Raw genomic sequence first — 16,355 nt, 5'->3', positions numbered from 1 at the left:
TGCTAACTGTTTATTTAGTTTAGCGACGAAAAAGATTGTGGAGTTGTAAAAAAGTAGGTTGAAAAGAGAAGGGTGGCCTTGGCGCGCCAATGCCCGTTATCCCAGATTGGTTATAACATAATTCTCTAAATTGGAAGAGGGAGATTATTTTGCTGCAACAAAAGCGGCCTCTTATAAATTTTCACAACCCGCAATCTTTTCCCTAACCTCTCTGCAGCAAAAAAATCAGAAAGACCCTCCTTGGGTTGGGTCTTCTTCTTTTCTTTGCTTTCTTCTTGTTCCTCCGCAGGTTTCAGAATTTGGTAACTTTTTTTCCCTTACTGTTTTTGCCTTCGTTTATGTATAATTTGAATTGGGTTCACCTCATCTTTGCAAGTGAACGTTTTCTAGGCAAGTTTGTTGGGGTGTTCTATGTTATGATCATTAGCATTGGCATGATATCAATTTACAGATGGGTTCATCTCTGTTCACCTTATCCTGCTCTTATTTTGCCTGAATATCCCTCTTGGGTTAAGAGGGAATGGCAAAATGCCATTAATTTCATTGGATGTTCTAGAGTTATGCCTTTGTAAATGGAGAAATCGTAAAGCATAGAGCTCCAGTTTGTTAGTTAAGAAGCAATATATTTGTTGTAATGAATTATATAATATGCTAACTCCGAAGTGAAATTATTATGATCATGGTTGTGATTGTTTGTTTGTCTCGTTTTTTCACCCTTTCTTGCAGATGGACGAAGTCATATAACATTGTGGACACAATATGAATATATGATCATGATTTTGATTGTTTTTATGTGTGGTTTTTTCGCTCTCTCCTGCAGTTGAGAACAAATCATATAACAGTATAGGCATGATATGATCATGGTTGTGATTGTTTGTTTGCGCCATTTTTTTATTCTCTTTCTATGAAGAATGAAATCATACAACACTCTAGGGATCTAGGGATCTATTCATGGTTGTAATTATTTGTTTGCATCGTTTTTTTTTTTTTTTTGCTCTCTCTTGCAGTTAAGAGCATTTGTTCAGAAGTACAAATTGAAGTGCTTATTCTTTAATCTTTTATCTAGCAATTAATATGTTCTCTTTGTTTGAGAAATTATCACCTGCTGTAGGGTTCTGTTCTATAATTATTTTCATTTAATGGCGGAGGAGAACACTGGTATACCTGTTGCTGTGGAGACAAGTGGGGATGAAGGTAGCCAAGACGAGAGCTTTGACATCCCTGTCATTGCTGTTGCAGAGATAAGTGAGCCCGACGATATCAGTGAGGAAAGCATTGATGATATCCTTGCCATTCCAGAGGAAAATGAGTCCGAACGCAGCAGTGTCGAAGTTATTGTGGACATTGATGCCCCGAAAATTGGACGAAAGATTCCCTCTCGCTATCTCCTACCATACGCAGGCTCCTGCCATGATTTTTGCAAATATGGTACAAAACATCCTCTTGAAGGGAAGCCTGCAAGTCTAGTCTTGAAGAAAGTTATAACAGTTGGAGGTGATGGCCGGGACTCAAGGAGGACTATGATTTCATTGGCGAAACAGAACAAAGATCCAATCAATACAAAGTCCTCCCCAGATTATAATGCCATGAATAATACTGACTCGAAGGAAGACATTATATATTCTCCGGAGATCGTTATTCTTTCTCCAAAAAGGCTTTTACCTTCCAGCAAGGAAATGCAGGCTGCAGCAGTGCATTATAGCCGGACAAAACTCAATTTGTCCCATTCGAAGAGGTCGTCATTTTCAGGACAAGGCAGTTCAGGAACCAAAAGAAACAAAGAAGTTCAAGAAGGCCAGGAACTAGACGGAGACGGAAGTATAAGCAGTCGTACAAATAGTAGCACGAGTAGATGCCAAGAGATAGATATCTTCGAAGAAGAAGATATGAAAGCCTTGGTGCCACAAGCTATTTCTAGGAGTCCAAGAAATCATGGCAAGCGAGTGGCAGTTGCAGATAAAAAGGTCACAGGGAGGCGTCGCCTGAAGAATCGAAGCCATCCTATGAAAACTAAACTTGTTCACTGTAAGAATGAGGATGTAGAGGAGAAAACGTTATACATGATTGAACCATCTACCAAGAATGAGGCAGAGGAATTGGCTCAAAATAGTGTTCATACCACTGACTTGTCTCGACCAAAATCTTCATCTGCAGAAGACAACGGCTTGAAGCATGATCAGGAGGCAGATGGGACCTCTAAGGTTCCACAGTCTGTGGAAAAAATCGCGAGTCGTGCTAGAAATGGTACTAGTTCTAAAAATTTATTTACATCTTCATCAGTCTCCAGGGGATCCAAAGGTCTGAGACCTAAGAGATATGGTATGATTCAAAGGTCTAAGATCCAATCGGCTCCTTCATCATCATCATTGTCTAGGTACCCAGCTGAACCCGTCCATGGTGAGCATGGTGGCCGCCCCTCAGGAAAAGATGTGAAAAAAAGTGAGCATTCAAAGGTTGAACACAAGATTAAGACTCGAAGGACAACTGTATACGATTCAGAAAATGGAGATTTCCAGTCCAGAAAGCTGAATTTTAGGAAGGGGAGGTTGGTTGAACTTCAACCTGAAAACAATGCACCAAGGAGGCTTAAATTTGTGTCTGATTCAGAAAATGGAGATCGCCAGTCCAGAAAGCTGAAGCCTAGGAAGGGGAGGTTGGTTGAACTTCAACCTGAAAACAATTCACCGAGGAGGCCTAAATTTCTGTCTGATACAGAAAATGGAGATTCCCAGTCCAGAAAGCTGAAGCTTAGGAAGGGAAGGTTAGTTGAACTTCAACCTGAAAACAATTCACTGAGGGGGCCTAAATTTCTATCTGATTCAGAAAATGGAGATTCCCAGTCCAGAAAGCTGAAGCTTAGGAAGGGGAGGTTGGTTGAACTTCAACCTGAAAACAATTCACCGAGGAGCCCTAAATTTTTGTCCGATTCAGAAAATGGAGATGTCCAGTCCAGAAAGCTGAAGTTTAGGGAGGGGAGGTTGGTTGAACTCCAACCTGAAAACAATGCACCTAGGAGGCTTAAATTTCGACGTGCACGGTTGCTTGGGGAGACTCAAACTCAAAGTCCTAAAAGTGATTCAAGAAGGAGAAACTTTCAGGGTAAAGAGGCCAACCAAAATGGTAACCAAAATGGTGATGAAGCGAAGGAAACTGAGCATGGTTCTTCAAGACAACAAGATCAGGAAACTAAAAGAAAGAAAAGCTTTAGGAGGAAGGAAACTATTGATAGTAAATTCGTTTCTGCTAGAACCAAATCTGAGAGGGTTGTCCTTAGACATCAGGATTCAAGAGGAAAGAAAGAAATCCAAAATCTGTTTAATAATGTCATTGAAGAGACAGCAAGCAAGCTTGCACAGACCAGGAAGAGTAAGGTCAAGGCTTTGGTTGGTGCCTTCGAAACTGTGATATCTCTTCAGGACACCAGACCCTCTGCAACAGTTACATGATATAAGCTGTATGTTACACATAAGATATATCTTCTATGTATATAACAATCTGAAAAAGGTAACACATATATATATATATATATATAATTATTATATAGCTTCAAATGTGACATGAGAGTCAAGTAAAAAGCTTTGATGGAAATGCTATGACCTATATGGAGCAGGGTTGTGTTATTTCAATAAAGCTGTTTAGAAGATTGGGTTTTCTTGTGTGGTGAGGCTTTTTTTTTTTTCTCTTTATTTCTTGAAGAACAACTTACAGGTTCTCTTTTGTACGATCTCATTCTGTATCATTAGATTGCATTTTAAGGAACTGCAGACTTGTGCTGTTCTTTTTTTCCCTATCATGAGTCCTGATCTTAATATTATTTACAGACAGGTTAACCTTCTCAATGCGCATACACTGACAAGGATTGTTCCATATTTTGTCAATGCTGTCTTTTTCCTTTTTCTTCTTTATGGTCTGTTCATTTTTACTTGTGAGCAGTATTGTAACAATTATAAAAGAAAAAATTATTGTTCAAAACAATGAAATCTGTTTGGATAAGTAGCCAGGTTGTTTCAGACGGTGCCGGGCCTGCTCGAGTCACCCCTGATTTACCGCTTGATATATACAAGTAAACAAGACATCAAGTTTATAACTTACTCCAGATGGTTGTGATTTTATCAGCTTTACTCCATCTAAGTTCATTAGTTTTATTGAGAAAGTGGTGCAAGAGAGAGATGTTGAAGAGACTAAGTCAAGATTGATATGGTCCTAACTAAAGCATGCTGATATAAATGACAAACCTGTCTTCATCTGATATTTACTACATGACAAGATGGAGTGTGGATCATGCCATATGCTCTACTATTGAATTTGTGGTAAGCTCAATCTGATACCTGGCAGTCCAGTTTGAATCTATTTTGTACAAGTTTGCAGGTAACAAAAAACAAGAGATGATAATGAAAAAATGGTATCGTTAAGTTATTTGTAAACTATGTGCTGAGGGAAGTCAAATTTAATAGGAATTATTAGCTGGACTATAAAACAAGATGGTTTCTAACTCCTTTTCTACTTGTCAGTTGAAATGTCTCGACATAAGTTTATATTTTTCAACCAATGTGACCGTAGCATTAAAATAAAATGTCACTCTTGTGGAACTCATCTCTCACATCTAGAAATAGTTTACAACCTTATACCTTTGCTGCTATTCATTAATGAAAAAAACATATAAATGACAGTAAAACTCTTATTAAAAAACCTCGTTTGGTTCTTGTACTTTCATTAAAGCAATTTAGTTCCTAACCTTTTAAGAATAACGATTTAGTCCATGTACTTTATAGTCCTGTTAAATATTATAGAAAACTGACATAACTGTTAATTAAGATTTAACATAAATCGTTAGTTTAATGAAAGTACAAGGACAAAATGTGTTTTTTAACTTAAAACTTTTAAAAGTATATAAACGAAATCGAAACTAAAATTGTAATTTAACCTTAAATTCATATTTTCCTATAAATTAAACTTTTGAATTTACTTATGGTCTAACATGCTATTAGAATAATGGGCGTTGAATTTAAATTTAATGACAGAACTAAATCGTTACAAACTTTAAACTATATAGATTAAATTGTTACATACTAAAATTCAGTAATTAAATTGTAAGTCATTTGAAAGTACAAATACTAAATCGTTACAAACTAAAGTTTAGGGACTAAATCGTTTCTTTAATGAAACTACAGAGAACAAAACTTATTTCTAACCATAAAACTAATTATCCAAACTTTGGAGCCTAAACTTTTCCATCCTTTCTATTACTCTTCCACTTTGTCATTAACAGACAACCATATCCAAACAATCGTTTGAATTTTTTTCATAACTAAAAGCTCCATTCCATCTCGTTTAAAGAAAAATCTAGCAGGGAAGAGGCAGTCCTATCAACATTACAAATCCAGGCTGTAAAATAGAGGCAAAACTTGTGTCCATATAATGGGAAAATGGTCCTCATTTCCCATAAACTTGTTGCTGCAATACACCCGTCAATCTCCTTTCATTGTGATTCTCATGGGTTTATTTTTACATTACCATATCTAAAGGGGCCTCTCTTGTGGTCCTTTGAGTATTATTATACATGGCCATAAGTGGTTCACACAAGAGGTTGTTTGATACCTAGTCACAATCTCTTATGGGTCAAAGTGAAAGTGAATTATGGTGGAGGTGTAGAATGAATTTAATGCATTTCCAAATATTGTAGTTTAATTTTATTCACTTCTATGACTATGGAAAGAAAGATGTATTTAATGGAGGGGACAAACTCAAAACCAATCATATTCATTTGATAGAGATTGGTGTAATTGGATGAAAATGATATGGATGTGAGAAGTAAATGAAAATTCCAATTTGGAGAATGGAATGGACCATGTGCATATCATGTTGTATGCTTTTGATGGGGAGAAACAAACAAAACCAAGGAAAATTCTCTGTTTCTTCTCCCATGTTGGAAATTTTTTGGTCTTAATCTTGTAAACAAGTTGGTACTCTTGGTATTTTAACTTGCACGTCGGATTTATGTAGTGGTTATGAAACTAAGTTTATGTTTTGATACGTGAGTTTGTTTATCCTAGAATATAAATTTGTCAATTCTGTAGGTTTAGTACAACGACGTAAGCCTGCATTTGGTACATAAGTTGGTATGTTATACCAAATCTTGTAAAAAATGGAAAAGGAAAAGAAAGCGAAAATCTAGTCATGACCCCTGTTTTCGTTCCAAACAAGAATTTGCAAAATCATATTTATAAGTAATAAAATACTAAGAATAACTCATACATCATGAAATACAGATATTTTCAAAGTTTGGTTCTTGTTAACTAAATATAGAACTTATCAACTAGGTAAAGTTTAGTGCTGTGCTTATCCAATATTTGAGCTCCTTCCTTCAGCAAAAGCATTAATTTCCTTGCACGTTGTTTGACTGAGGTGGGCTGCTCACTGCATTTGTTGTCTGATTCACTTGTTGGCGGTAGAAAGCTGCCATTTTGTTGTAGATATCCATATTCATCGTCTGCACTAAAAACCAGAGCATCACGTATCTAGAACAAGAAAAATAAAAAGGGTCTGAAACTAACAATCCAATCACTCTACCATACTTGTGCTAGAAAGGCACAAAATGGATCAACAGAGTCGTTGGTGGCGGGCTTTGCTTGTGTTGGATCCTGCCTTGGAATTGCAGGGGGCAGCAGGAAGGGGGGTGGAACGAATGCGGGAGGGGTGGCGGGAACTGAAGTAGGATGGATGAGAGGAGGAAGCGACTGTGGGGCCGTCCGTGCCATGCTCATGTCAAGCATCCCCATTCCCATGCCTAGACCAACCCCCATGCCCATTCGCGCTAGGAGCGACATTTGAAGTTGTTGCTGCATTCCTATAGGCATTATCATCTGTTGCATACTTCTCACACTCATAAACTGAACTTGTGCTTGAAGTTGCTTCAAGTATTCAATCACCTCATCCAGCATTGAAGCTTTATCAGTCTGCCTTGGACATAAACGATTGTCGTGATGATCCATCGTTAGCTTAAATCTGTAGTTTTACACTTCAACACGAGGAAATCTCTATGGTACAAAAACTTAAAAACCACATATTATACAGAGAGTCTTAAATTATGAATATTTGGAAGTTTGGAACAATATTAACAGGTAAAGATTGTCCGCCTAATGTGAAAAAGTAATTTAACTGCATGTACAATGAGAATCTTGAGTCTCATATTAATGATTGTCGGAAAGAAGTTATCCATTCATACCTTGCTTGCATTTGGCACCAATTTCTGCAGGGCTTTCATCTTCTCATTAATTCTGTCTCTTCGCCTCTATGAAAATAATATAAAGCATTAGAAAAATCTGTATTTTTTCTATAATGTAATCTCTAAAATACTAAAGCAACTTCCATGATAATTAAGAGTATTTCAAGAATCCTGATTTTGAAAAAGGACAAAGGAAGAAAAACTCTGTTAAGATATCAAATTGTTACCCGTTCTGACTGATTATGTATTGCGGCTGCCCGACTTCGTCTAGCTGAATGAGAGTGACTCACTCCACGCTTTGTATCTTGTTCTTCTTCTTGGTTTTCCTGAAACAAGTAGATTTATTTTTCTATCGAAATCAGATAAACTATGATATGATGCAACATAGTAAGATGGAAAAATAAGAACTACGGTATATGTCAGCAACATTCTTTTTCAGCTTGCCACTCATAAAGCGTAATTAAATATGACAGCAGTGCTACCAAACAATTTAATTATTGTAATTCATGAGTATGACTTCTGAAAACCATAAAGATAGAACAGACCATCAAAAAAGCGAGTAAAGATAGAACTAATCCTGTGGTTAAACTTTGAGGTTTTTCTTTTTCAACATTGATGGAAAAGCAAATGGATATAGCTACAGTTCTGTATTTCCTCAGAGGTACAAATCAAATAGCCTTGAAAGCAGCAGCTGTATAACAAGAAAAAAATATATATGTATCCAAAATTCTGGTTGAATCCAATTCTTGTCCTCCACTTCTATTTCTGTGTCAAAAGTTTAATCAAGCTCTTTCCAATTTCACAGTAAATATATAAAAGCATCAAGTTCAAAGAAATTAAACATTACCGATTCAACATGACAAGCAGAATCTTCATCAATGGATTTGGTTTTCATGCTTCGAGGAGAATCAAAGGAAGCCCATGTCATGAGAGTAGTGTCATTATCCCTACACAACGCTGCACTCGCACTTCCACAGGCGCTGTGATCGCCATAGTCCACTTGCATAGTGTTGTTGCTCGCGCTGACATTTTTTCCGGCATAGTCGGAAGTTGATCGAGTTCGTTTTCTCGCCGGCGGTTCTTGGTTGCCCCTTTCCACCCATTTGCCGCTGACATTGGCGCCAGAGGGTGCGAGGGCGCGGCCTGTATGGACCTGTGGCTCGCCTTGGTGGGTCAGCTGTGAGCTATGGGTCTGGATTTTGGCTTGATTGACAACGGACTCCAAAGTGTCATTGGCTCGACTCCATGTGGGCTTGGCCGGGACAGTTGAGTGAAGCCCATCAATCGCGTGCAGAGCGAGCTGCCCATTTTGCCATGTCAATTCTGTAACTCCATTCTTCGCCCTAAATTCCCAAGAATTGGTGCAGAATAAGTCAGAATAATATTAAAAAAATCCCACCTTCAAGCTTTATAAATTGTGCGAATGGAGATAAAAGAAGAGACCTTTGTACTTTGTAGAGAAAAATGATTGAATAAACGTAAATGGGCAAAACCCAAAGGAAATTATTAGTAGAGAAGCAGTATTTGAGCCAGAATTTTGCTAATGAATTCCCAAAAAAGGAAGAACTGACAAAAGAACAAGGAGGAAAAGCGGCATACATAAAAATGAAAAGAACTTCGGGGGGGGGGGGGGGGGGGGGGGGGGGGGGGGGGGGAGGAAAGGAAAAGGAGCTTTTTGTCTGCAAATGGTTGAATGTTAAAGCAAAGCAGAAGAAGCTGTCATGGAGTGACAATCAACAAGAAAACACTTGATAAAGCCAGATGGGGGTTTTTCTTTTTCCTTCTTTATTTCGCATCAAATTTTGTTCAGAGCTTTTTACATGAAAAAATTGAAGATTTGTATGAACTAAAGATATTTACATTTGCTGGTAGAAGGGGACAAGAGGGCTAGTGGTACTGTGGTGATTCTTCTGGGCAGGCACGTGAAAGGATCTCTTTCCTTCCTCTTCTTCGACTTGCTCTTGTCTTTCGTGGCTCAGATTCCATTTTGGAACTACACAATGACTCATGTAGGCTCTCTCTCTCTCTCTCCCTCTCCCTCTCTCTCTCTCTCTCTCTCTACCCTCACACAACACATAAACAAATGGAACAGGAGATTTTGAGTTCAAGTTTGGACACTGATATATCCTTGTCACATGGTCCCTTTTTGGTGTCAATAATAGTAGCGAGTGAACTAGAGATTTTACAAGAACTTTTCACTTGTGGCAGCAAACAGAAACCTGGGGTGTCTCATTGCAGAGTCGAGGTAAAGTTTTTCTTTTCTATTTTGTCTTATATTCTCTTTTTTCTTCATTGCTTACTAGTCAGATTTCACTACCTGTGTGAAAAACCACTCAAAATAAGTTTGAGGGGAGACTAGAAGGAAGTATGTACCATGAGTGTGAGAGAAAACGATATAATATAAGATGAACAGTTGAAGTATCTCTAATGCATATTTTTCTAAGTTTTAACTTGATGGTTAGTTAATCAATTCAAAACAAACAAGTCCCAATCTGAAAATAGAGTGGTTTATATTTCTAAATGGGTAGAATAACAGAATGGTGGATGAAATTTTTTTTGTTTTCTGGTGGATGTTGAAGGGCATATGAAGTGAATTAATTGAATAGCATAGGAATTTACTTAAATAATTATCATAATAGTAAGAGTCGTACAAATCCTTTCAAATCATGTCCACGTTATACATTTAATAATAAAATTGTCAGTTTTGTACTTATCCAATGGTAGCCATGCAAGTCTCTCATGAGGGTCCAAAGCCTATTTGATTTATCAACCAACCCCAAAAATTCAATGTAACCATGAGCCTGATCAACAGAGGGACCATATTTATGTCATAAATTGAAGTTTTTTCTTTTCTTTGTATAAAGAACCCTCAAGAAGATGCCAGTAGGTTGCATCAAATCATTTATTCAATCGCATTATCCTATTCTTCTAGACTTGGGGGAAGGAAAGCCTTTAAACAAAATTTGTCCTTTTGTAAGTCATTTGACAATCATTATGTTCTCTGTTTATATTTTATAAATACATAGGATAATGTTTTTATTCCCTGTTCAAAAAAGTAGAAACTGAAAACAGATAATAAAAGAGAAAGAATTCATTCAATCATTTTTCTTACTGATTCATTTTGACCACACAAATTTGGCAATAAGATTTCTTTCTGATTCCTTCTGCAAGATACCCTCTTAAACGGAAGGACTGAGAACAATCATTTTAGTTTGTTGTTAACCTCCCTCCCCCTTATCTGAGTATCTGAGTGTTAACTCAATTTATACGCACTTCGACTAATCTCATGAGACAACCATTTGATCCTATGCTGTTATTTTCCACTTCTCGTATTTATTTGGAGAATGGTTATTATCGCAAAGTCGGCCATTCTAGAATGGATTTTTATGTTAAATGAATCTACATATACTTGTACAGAGTAGGTTGTAACACATTAATGAAGTTAGGTGAATAAATAGACTGAAGGCTGGGTCTGAACTTGACACCACAGGTTCTATTCTCTCCCAAGTTAGATTTCAAGTTGTCCTTTTCATTATTTTTCCCTCTGAGTTCTCGTTTCCCTATTGGCCAGGACTGCACTGCAGGGAAACATATTCTGCCTAAAATGTCCTCAATAGTAGATTCTAAAACTTCCCAATAGTGTAGTTATGATGTAGCCTATAGGTACAAACATGTAATATCACTCAAGACATTAATGCATCGTGTGTTTTAACTGCCTGCAATCAATGCATTCTAAGCTGTTGAAGAATTTTCAAAACCATAAGAACATGTATTATTTATTTACAAGTGAAAGATCTCTTAGAGGCATAAATGATAGATTAGATGGGAAATCAAGTTTTGTGTATACTAAACACGTATTTGCATATCTAATGTATCACTGATCAGGTGAGGACAACTAAAATCTGTACCCACCAGAAACAAGATATATCCATTCTTTGATAATTGATTATTACATGCTTATTTTCATTTATGATTTATATAATTGTTTCAGATTTTTATTTTAAGTTAGAAATTTTAAAATTGTAGTTCGAGATATGACCATTAGGTGACACCACGTTGATTAATTCATTGAGAAATCTGAGGTGATACTATGGATTACCTTGCACTTGGTAAAAGAAATAGAAGAAATTATTATGAAATAAATAACAGAAGCAATGGCAGATTGACAGATTAGACAGATGATAAAATCGTAACCTCCCAGGACCACCCTAGTTGGCAAGGGTTTGGAGTCTCTCGGCTATACCCGCTTGGTAATATCAAGTTCTAACCCTCCGGTGAGTTTAATACAAAAAATTTTTAATGTCTCATGAGATCGGACCTTGGGATGGGTACAAGTGTCCCTAAGTATAAGAGAGCAAAGTTTCAACTCCCAATTATTCAAAAATGAAAAGAGAAAAAAAAAAAGATTAGACAGAGAGTTTAATTTCCATTTCACTGAGGCTGGCCTAGATGACTATGTAGACAGATAGATAGGCCATAGAATGTAGTCAAAACTCACAAGTCCTTGTAGTTGGGGTCCCTCTGTTGCAATTTACAATATGGCTTCTTTGTCCTAACAGACAGACTTGTTAATGCATTTGAAAACCTCCGCATGTGTTCTTCTCAGACTCTGTTCGATATTCACAATGGAAGGATTTATGATTTTTTTTTTCCATTTTTGATTTTCTAGAATCGATGCTGTGGGCCTGACGTTGTGGATCTATAATTGGGGCTTATTTCTGGACTGAGCAACACAGTGACTAACATAGGGTTTGAATCCAACACATCATAGTAGGTGATACCACATCATAGTAGGTGATACCACAAGCTCCAAGGCTCGTGCTATCTCAGAAGACAAAGAATTTATGATTTAGCTGTTAAAAGATGGAAGAAGGGTGCCTTTAGAGGCTATTTTCTGTAAAATTTCTTGGCCTCCACCTTTATCTCCGAGTCAAAAGTTTAATCAAGCTCTTTCCAATTTCATAGTAAATATATAAAAGCATCAATCTCAACAAAATTAAGCATTACTGATTCAACATGACAAGCAGAATCTTCAAATTAATTTTAGAAGATGCTAACATCATTGTAGAAGTTCCAGTAGATCAAAGCTGTGCTTATCTCTGTTTATGCAATCAAATCTATCATTCTTTGAGAGTGAGTTTGAGGTCAGGAGAAAGGAATAGAAGACACAATTTACACATTACAATGACTTGATTTTGATTTTGAATTGAAATTGGTTAGGTGAAATGTAAGTAAATAAGAGTTGCATCTCATGCTTCTGTTTTCATACGGTCAAGTCTCATTCTTAGTGATACTGGAAGCAGAAACATGTCACAGGAAGTCTTCCGGTCAATCTGATTCTGTTTGCTGTTTCTCTTGCTTTATCCTCTTCATTTTTTCTTTTCTCTTCTAGTTGTGCTCTTGCTCCCCCTGCAATCTGGTCTATCCGTACTATATTGTCCTGGTAATATTGCAGAAACAGCACCTTTTTGCGCTCCAATTCAGCCTTCATTAACAGAAGTTTGGTCAACTGACATTCAAGTATATATAACAAAGAAAACTGTACTCAAGAAAAATATATATAAAACAAAGAAAACATTCAAAAGTTGGGGGAAGACCTTTTTCTTTTCCATTTGAAGTTTTGCATGCATTTTCTTCTCATTCTCCCAGGCAAGAATTGAAGACTTCATCTTCTGATACCTAAAATATGAAATTGGCATAGAAAAGAACTCTATAAGCAAGTTTCAAGATCGAGATGAAAACTTTTAACTGAGGTCAACTCCTGAGGATTGATGACGCTGGAGCTTCACAGAATATAGAAAATTAAATTGGTGAAGCAATTAGTGTATACCTCTTTCTAATCCTCTCCATCTTATCTCTCTCCCACACATCAGCTCTTGTTTGTACGAGGTTTTGTCTCGGTGGCGGTAAAGGAATTCCAGTCCCTGGTTCCTTCTTTTCTTGTCCCATTGGCTTCTTTATTGAAGATTGGCCTAGTATAAATGTATAATGAACAGGACAATTTTTGTGATGAGAAGTTACAAGAAACTTCAAAGCACAAGATTTATATTTACCAGGATTAGTTGTTTCCTTGTTGGACAATCGCCTCGTTACGCTGGTTGGGATTGCAGCTGTGTCATCTTTTATGCTTTTAACCTTTGTCATTGGGGTTTCTAGGCTCTCTCTGATCTTTTTCTGATGTTGTAAATCTGTTTCTTCAAGCGAGTGAATTGCAAGTGCAGCTGATGCTACTGCAGTGGCAAACTCTATATCCCTTGAATCATGATCCTCATTCATTTGGTTTGAAAAATGCCATTGTAGCCCCTTGGACCCCTTTTTATCTGGAAAATGGAGGGGAAAAAGTCGGTTTTTAAGTTGCTGCTTGCACTAGAACCAAATGGATGAAAAGGGTATGGAGGATATAGCAGCAGTTTCTTAATGAAGCTTTGTAGCATGTTTCTGTCAATGTTTTAATTTGGTGCAGTGAAAATATTAGTACCCTCTTTGAAGGATCTTGTTTTTGGCTGTGGAATTCCATCTCTAGATTTGATGGAAGCATCTTTTTTATGTTGTCCTGAATCACCAAAACTCACTCTACAAAGCAGTCAATGGTCATATTAATTTCAGTATCCAAATAAAAGAGGGCAAGAAGCAGAAAAATTTTGGTATTGAAGAGGCTAAGCTCCATGGCTGTTGATTCCTTTTTTATTTAAAGGTACTTATCATTTTATTCTGTTTCTTTTCTTTTCCATTTTAAAACCTTTTGGGTTGTAAATGATGAACCAGATAAAAAGGTGACAAAGATGCATCAAATATTCAAGTGGGCAATGAGGATAAAGAGAAAAAAATATACCTTCTTTGACTAACCAAAGTTTCCATGACCTGAAATCTGTGGCTTATAATTTTCTGAACAGAGTTTCACACTTCCTCACAATAAACAGTGATTGATTTTGGAACCACTTAAATTTGTGAACTGTTTGTTAAGTTTATATGTATCTCAATCTATACACAGGAGAGTTAGGAAGCAAAGGAAACACCTTTGCACTCATCTCCATTCAGAAGCAAGGCATTTTCTTCATAAACACATACAGAAATTTGATAATAAGCCTTAATTGAGAAGTAAATGGCTGTTTAGGACATGCCCACCATTCTCCCTTGGAAATCCATCTGGCAAAAAGCCATCTTTTTGAAGTTCTTTGTGTCATCATCTCAAAAGCAATCAGCCAAGTTTTGGGAAAAGGGCAGGACATTGCAGGTTGAAAGAATATCCTCTTTCTAATGCCATTCTTGCAGTTATTCCTTGTTTCTTCCACACGGAATGGTGTCAAGAATATTCAAGGAAGAAGGTGGTCAAGTCCTGAATTCACAGGGCATCCCAAAGGGTTGGATTCTGTTTTTGCCTCATTTAATCAAGAAACAAGTCCTAAAACTGAAAGATGTAGCGTTGGATTTGACGAGTTACATATATAGCAATCAGGCATAAAATAATAGTAAATTTAGCCTAAGCTAAAAATATTTGTAAATATGACTCAATTTTTCTATACATCTATTAATCATAGACGTCTATAAGTGATAGACTGCTAGGTCGATAGATATCTATCATTTATAAATATATGTTAGTGATAGACGTCTATCAATGATACATGCACGTCTTACAGAATTTTTATATTTAGATTTTTTTTTATGCTATATTTATGGTAAGACTATTTGTCACCCACAATAAATTTTTTTTATTATTATTATTAATTAATTAGTTGTTTGAATTGAAACAAATTTATTTGGCACAAGGATTCATATTAAATTTAAAATGAGAACTTAAATGCTAATGATAAGAATCAAGTCCAATTAATAAGCACGGTGGTCAACCTGAACATATAGAAGGTCATGAATTTGAATTCTCCATCCCACATATTGTACTAAATAAGATAACTGCAATGTATGTTTAGGGATGACAAAAAAATCGGTGGCACCCGATCTCCGCGAGTACCAAATTCAGTTGGGTTGAGACGGGGTCAAACTAGAGATCCTATTTGGGTTTTCTGACGGGGATGGGGGGAGGTGTCCCCGCCCTGTCCTCATCCAGTTTAATATTTTATATTTATATATATATTAATTATTATATATCCTTTTCTAATTTTTTTAACAAAAAGTACAAGCCAAATTTCTTCTCGTAGATATATATCGTGAATAGGTTCCTCGTGGGAAATCTATCCCACCTTGCTCCGCCCCCAAAATTTTGGGGAGAAGGCCGATATGGGGAAAAAATCTCTAACGGGGCGGGGATAGAGATGGCCCCACCCCGTTGCCATCCCGATGGATGTTCTCAAGGGTAAAGTTCGGTTGTTGAACACAATAATGAGCCTGTTCATAGACAATGTGCATCCATGGCATTGTTTGCTTGTGTACGCAAGTTTAGAGATTGTCTTTCACCTTGTAATAAAGTAGATCATTTATATAAAGTTTTAATAGATCTCAAGTATTCAAATTTATTAAACAAAAAAGATTCCGTTGATATTTTTATTTTGCATTCCATTGAAATTAACATGTCTGATTGGATAGCTCCTATCCAAGAGGACAATGACACGTGAGGTACAGAATTGCTTGGCGAGTGGAGAATGTGAATGATATATCTATTGAAAGCATAGGCAGATACATTTTTCTGTTTATTTTCAATCATGTGGTAGATAGAAATCCAATCTTGATGGAGCCATGGTTTTTTATAAAGCTTTGATTGTGCTAGAGGATCCAAATCCTTTGATCTAGAATTCAGGAAACTGGTTTTTTGGGTCCACTCCTATAATTTATGAATAAAGTAATGACAATACAATTAGACAATGCAACTGGTTGAGTAAAAACAATTGTATGATATTGTCCGTTTTGGACATAGCTCTCACGATTTTACTTTTGGTTTCACCCAAAATGCTTCATACAATGAAGATCATTGTCATTGTTTATATACCCATGATTATTCACTTTCTTAATTAATGTGAGACTTTGTTTGTACTCTCCTTACAAACCTAACAGAAAGCGTGATTAGAATAAGATAACTGGGCTTAGAAGATATGTTTTCCTCCATGAATTATTAATGAAATTGATGAAAATTGGAATTTAAATGTAGTGTAAGTGGCACTTGATTATTAATCCAAGTTCA

At 36.5% G+C, this 16,355-nt stretch overlaps 3 protein-coding genes and 1 long non-coding RNA gene across 10 annotated transcripts; 2 read left to right on the top strand and 2 right to left on the bottom strand.

Moving 5' to 3' along the window:
• The first annotated feature begins 8 nt into the window (after nucleotides 1-8).
• On the top strand, nucleotides 9-3,651 carry LOC111008620 (uncharacterized). The gene is made up of 2 exons (XM_022281367.2): nucleotides 9-302; nucleotides 1,112-3,651. Exon 2 carries the CDS (start codon nucleotides 1,140-1,142, stop codon nucleotides 3,444-3,446), a length of 2,307 nt encoding a protein of 768 aa, XP_022137059.2. The 5' UTR covers nucleotides 9-302; nucleotides 1,112-1,139; the 3' UTR covers nucleotides 3,447-3,651.
• Nucleotides 3,652-6,187: 2,536 nt separating this feature from the next.
• LOC111008968 (transcription factor PIF7-like) lies at nucleotides 6,188-9,317 on the bottom strand. Its single transcript, XM_022281853.2, is given in 7 exon segments — nucleotides 6,188-6,490; nucleotides 6,576-6,956; nucleotides 7,226-7,291; nucleotides 7,453-7,551; nucleotides 8,073-8,568; nucleotides 9,086-9,267; nucleotides 9,270-9,317. Coding segments are annotated over 7 exon segments (1,371 nt in total). The 5' UTR covers nucleotides 9,303-9,317; the 3' UTR covers nucleotides 6,188-6,376.
• Nucleotides 9,100-12,144, top strand: LOC111008970 (uncharacterized). 5 transcript variants are annotated; one of them, XR_015789797.1, is made up of 4 exons: nucleotides 9,100-9,234; nucleotides 9,318-9,470; nucleotides 10,648-10,715; nucleotides 11,895-12,144. It is a non-coding gene; the product is annotated as an uncharacterized LOC111008970 (long non-coding RNA). The 5 variants fall into 5 exon arrangements; XR_015789794.1 differs by having other exon boundaries at nucleotides 10,643-10,715; XR_015789796.1 differs by lacking the exon at nucleotides 11,895-12,144 and adding an exon at nucleotides 10,797-11,887.
• An 84-nt stretch (nucleotides 12,145-12,228) lies between these two features.
• LOC111008969 (uncharacterized) lies at nucleotides 12,229-14,589 on the bottom strand. 3 transcript variants are annotated; one of them, XM_022281854.2, is made up of 6 exons: nucleotides 14,058-14,459; nucleotides 13,704-13,798; nucleotides 13,279-13,545; nucleotides 13,056-13,197; nucleotides 12,823-12,904; nucleotides 12,229-12,710 (listed from the first exon to the last, which is right to left on the bottom strand). In XM_022281854.2, the coding sequence occupies exons 1-6, from the start codon at nucleotides 14,081-14,083 to the stop codon at nucleotides 12,510-12,512; spliced, it is 813 nt and encodes a 270-aa protein (XP_022137546.1). In that variant the 5' UTR covers nucleotides 14,084-14,459; the 3' UTR covers nucleotides 12,229-12,509. The 3 variants fall into 3 exon arrangements, with proteins under 3 accessions (XP_022137546.1, XP_087977948.1, XP_087977949.1); XM_088121822.1 differs by having other exon boundaries at nucleotides 13,056-13,545; nucleotides 14,058-14,589; XM_088121823.1 differs by lacking the exon at nucleotides 13,704-13,798 and having other exon boundaries at nucleotides 13,056-13,545; nucleotides 14,058-14,586.
• Between the last annotated feature and the right edge of the window lie 1,766 nt (nucleotides 14,590-16,355).

The sequence above is a fragment of the Momordica charantia genome, assembly GCF_013281855.1.
Source record: "Momordica charantia cultivar OHB3-1 chromosome 3 unlocalized genomic scaffold, Mcharantia_2.0 BLBB01000003.1, whole genome shotgun sequence".
Taxonomy (NCBI): domain Eukaryota; kingdom Viridiplantae; phylum Streptophyta; class Magnoliopsida; order Cucurbitales; family Cucurbitaceae; genus Momordica; species Momordica charantia.
The sequence above is the reverse complement of the archived record's forward strand: the minus strand, read 5'-3'. Positions and strand labels throughout refer to the sequence as shown.

Bases quoted from the DNA above. Each gene is read 5' to 3' on its own strand.
- LOC111008620 (XM_022281367.2), top strand. From the start codon at position 1,140: ATGGCGGAGGAGAACACTGGTATACCTGTTGCTGTGGAGACAAGTGGG.
- LOC111008969 (XM_088121822.1), bottom strand. From the start codon at position 14,083: ATGGAAACTTTGGTTAGTCAAAGAAG. The intron at 13,799-14,057 runs GTATATTTTTTT...ACTGCTTTGTAG, and splicing joins ACTTTGGTTAGTCAAAGAAG to AGTGAGTTTTGGTGATTCAG. The intron at 12,905-13,055 runs GTATACACTAAT...TTCATATTTTAG, and splicing joins ATGGAGAGGATTAGAAAGAG to GTATCAGAAGATGAAGTCTT.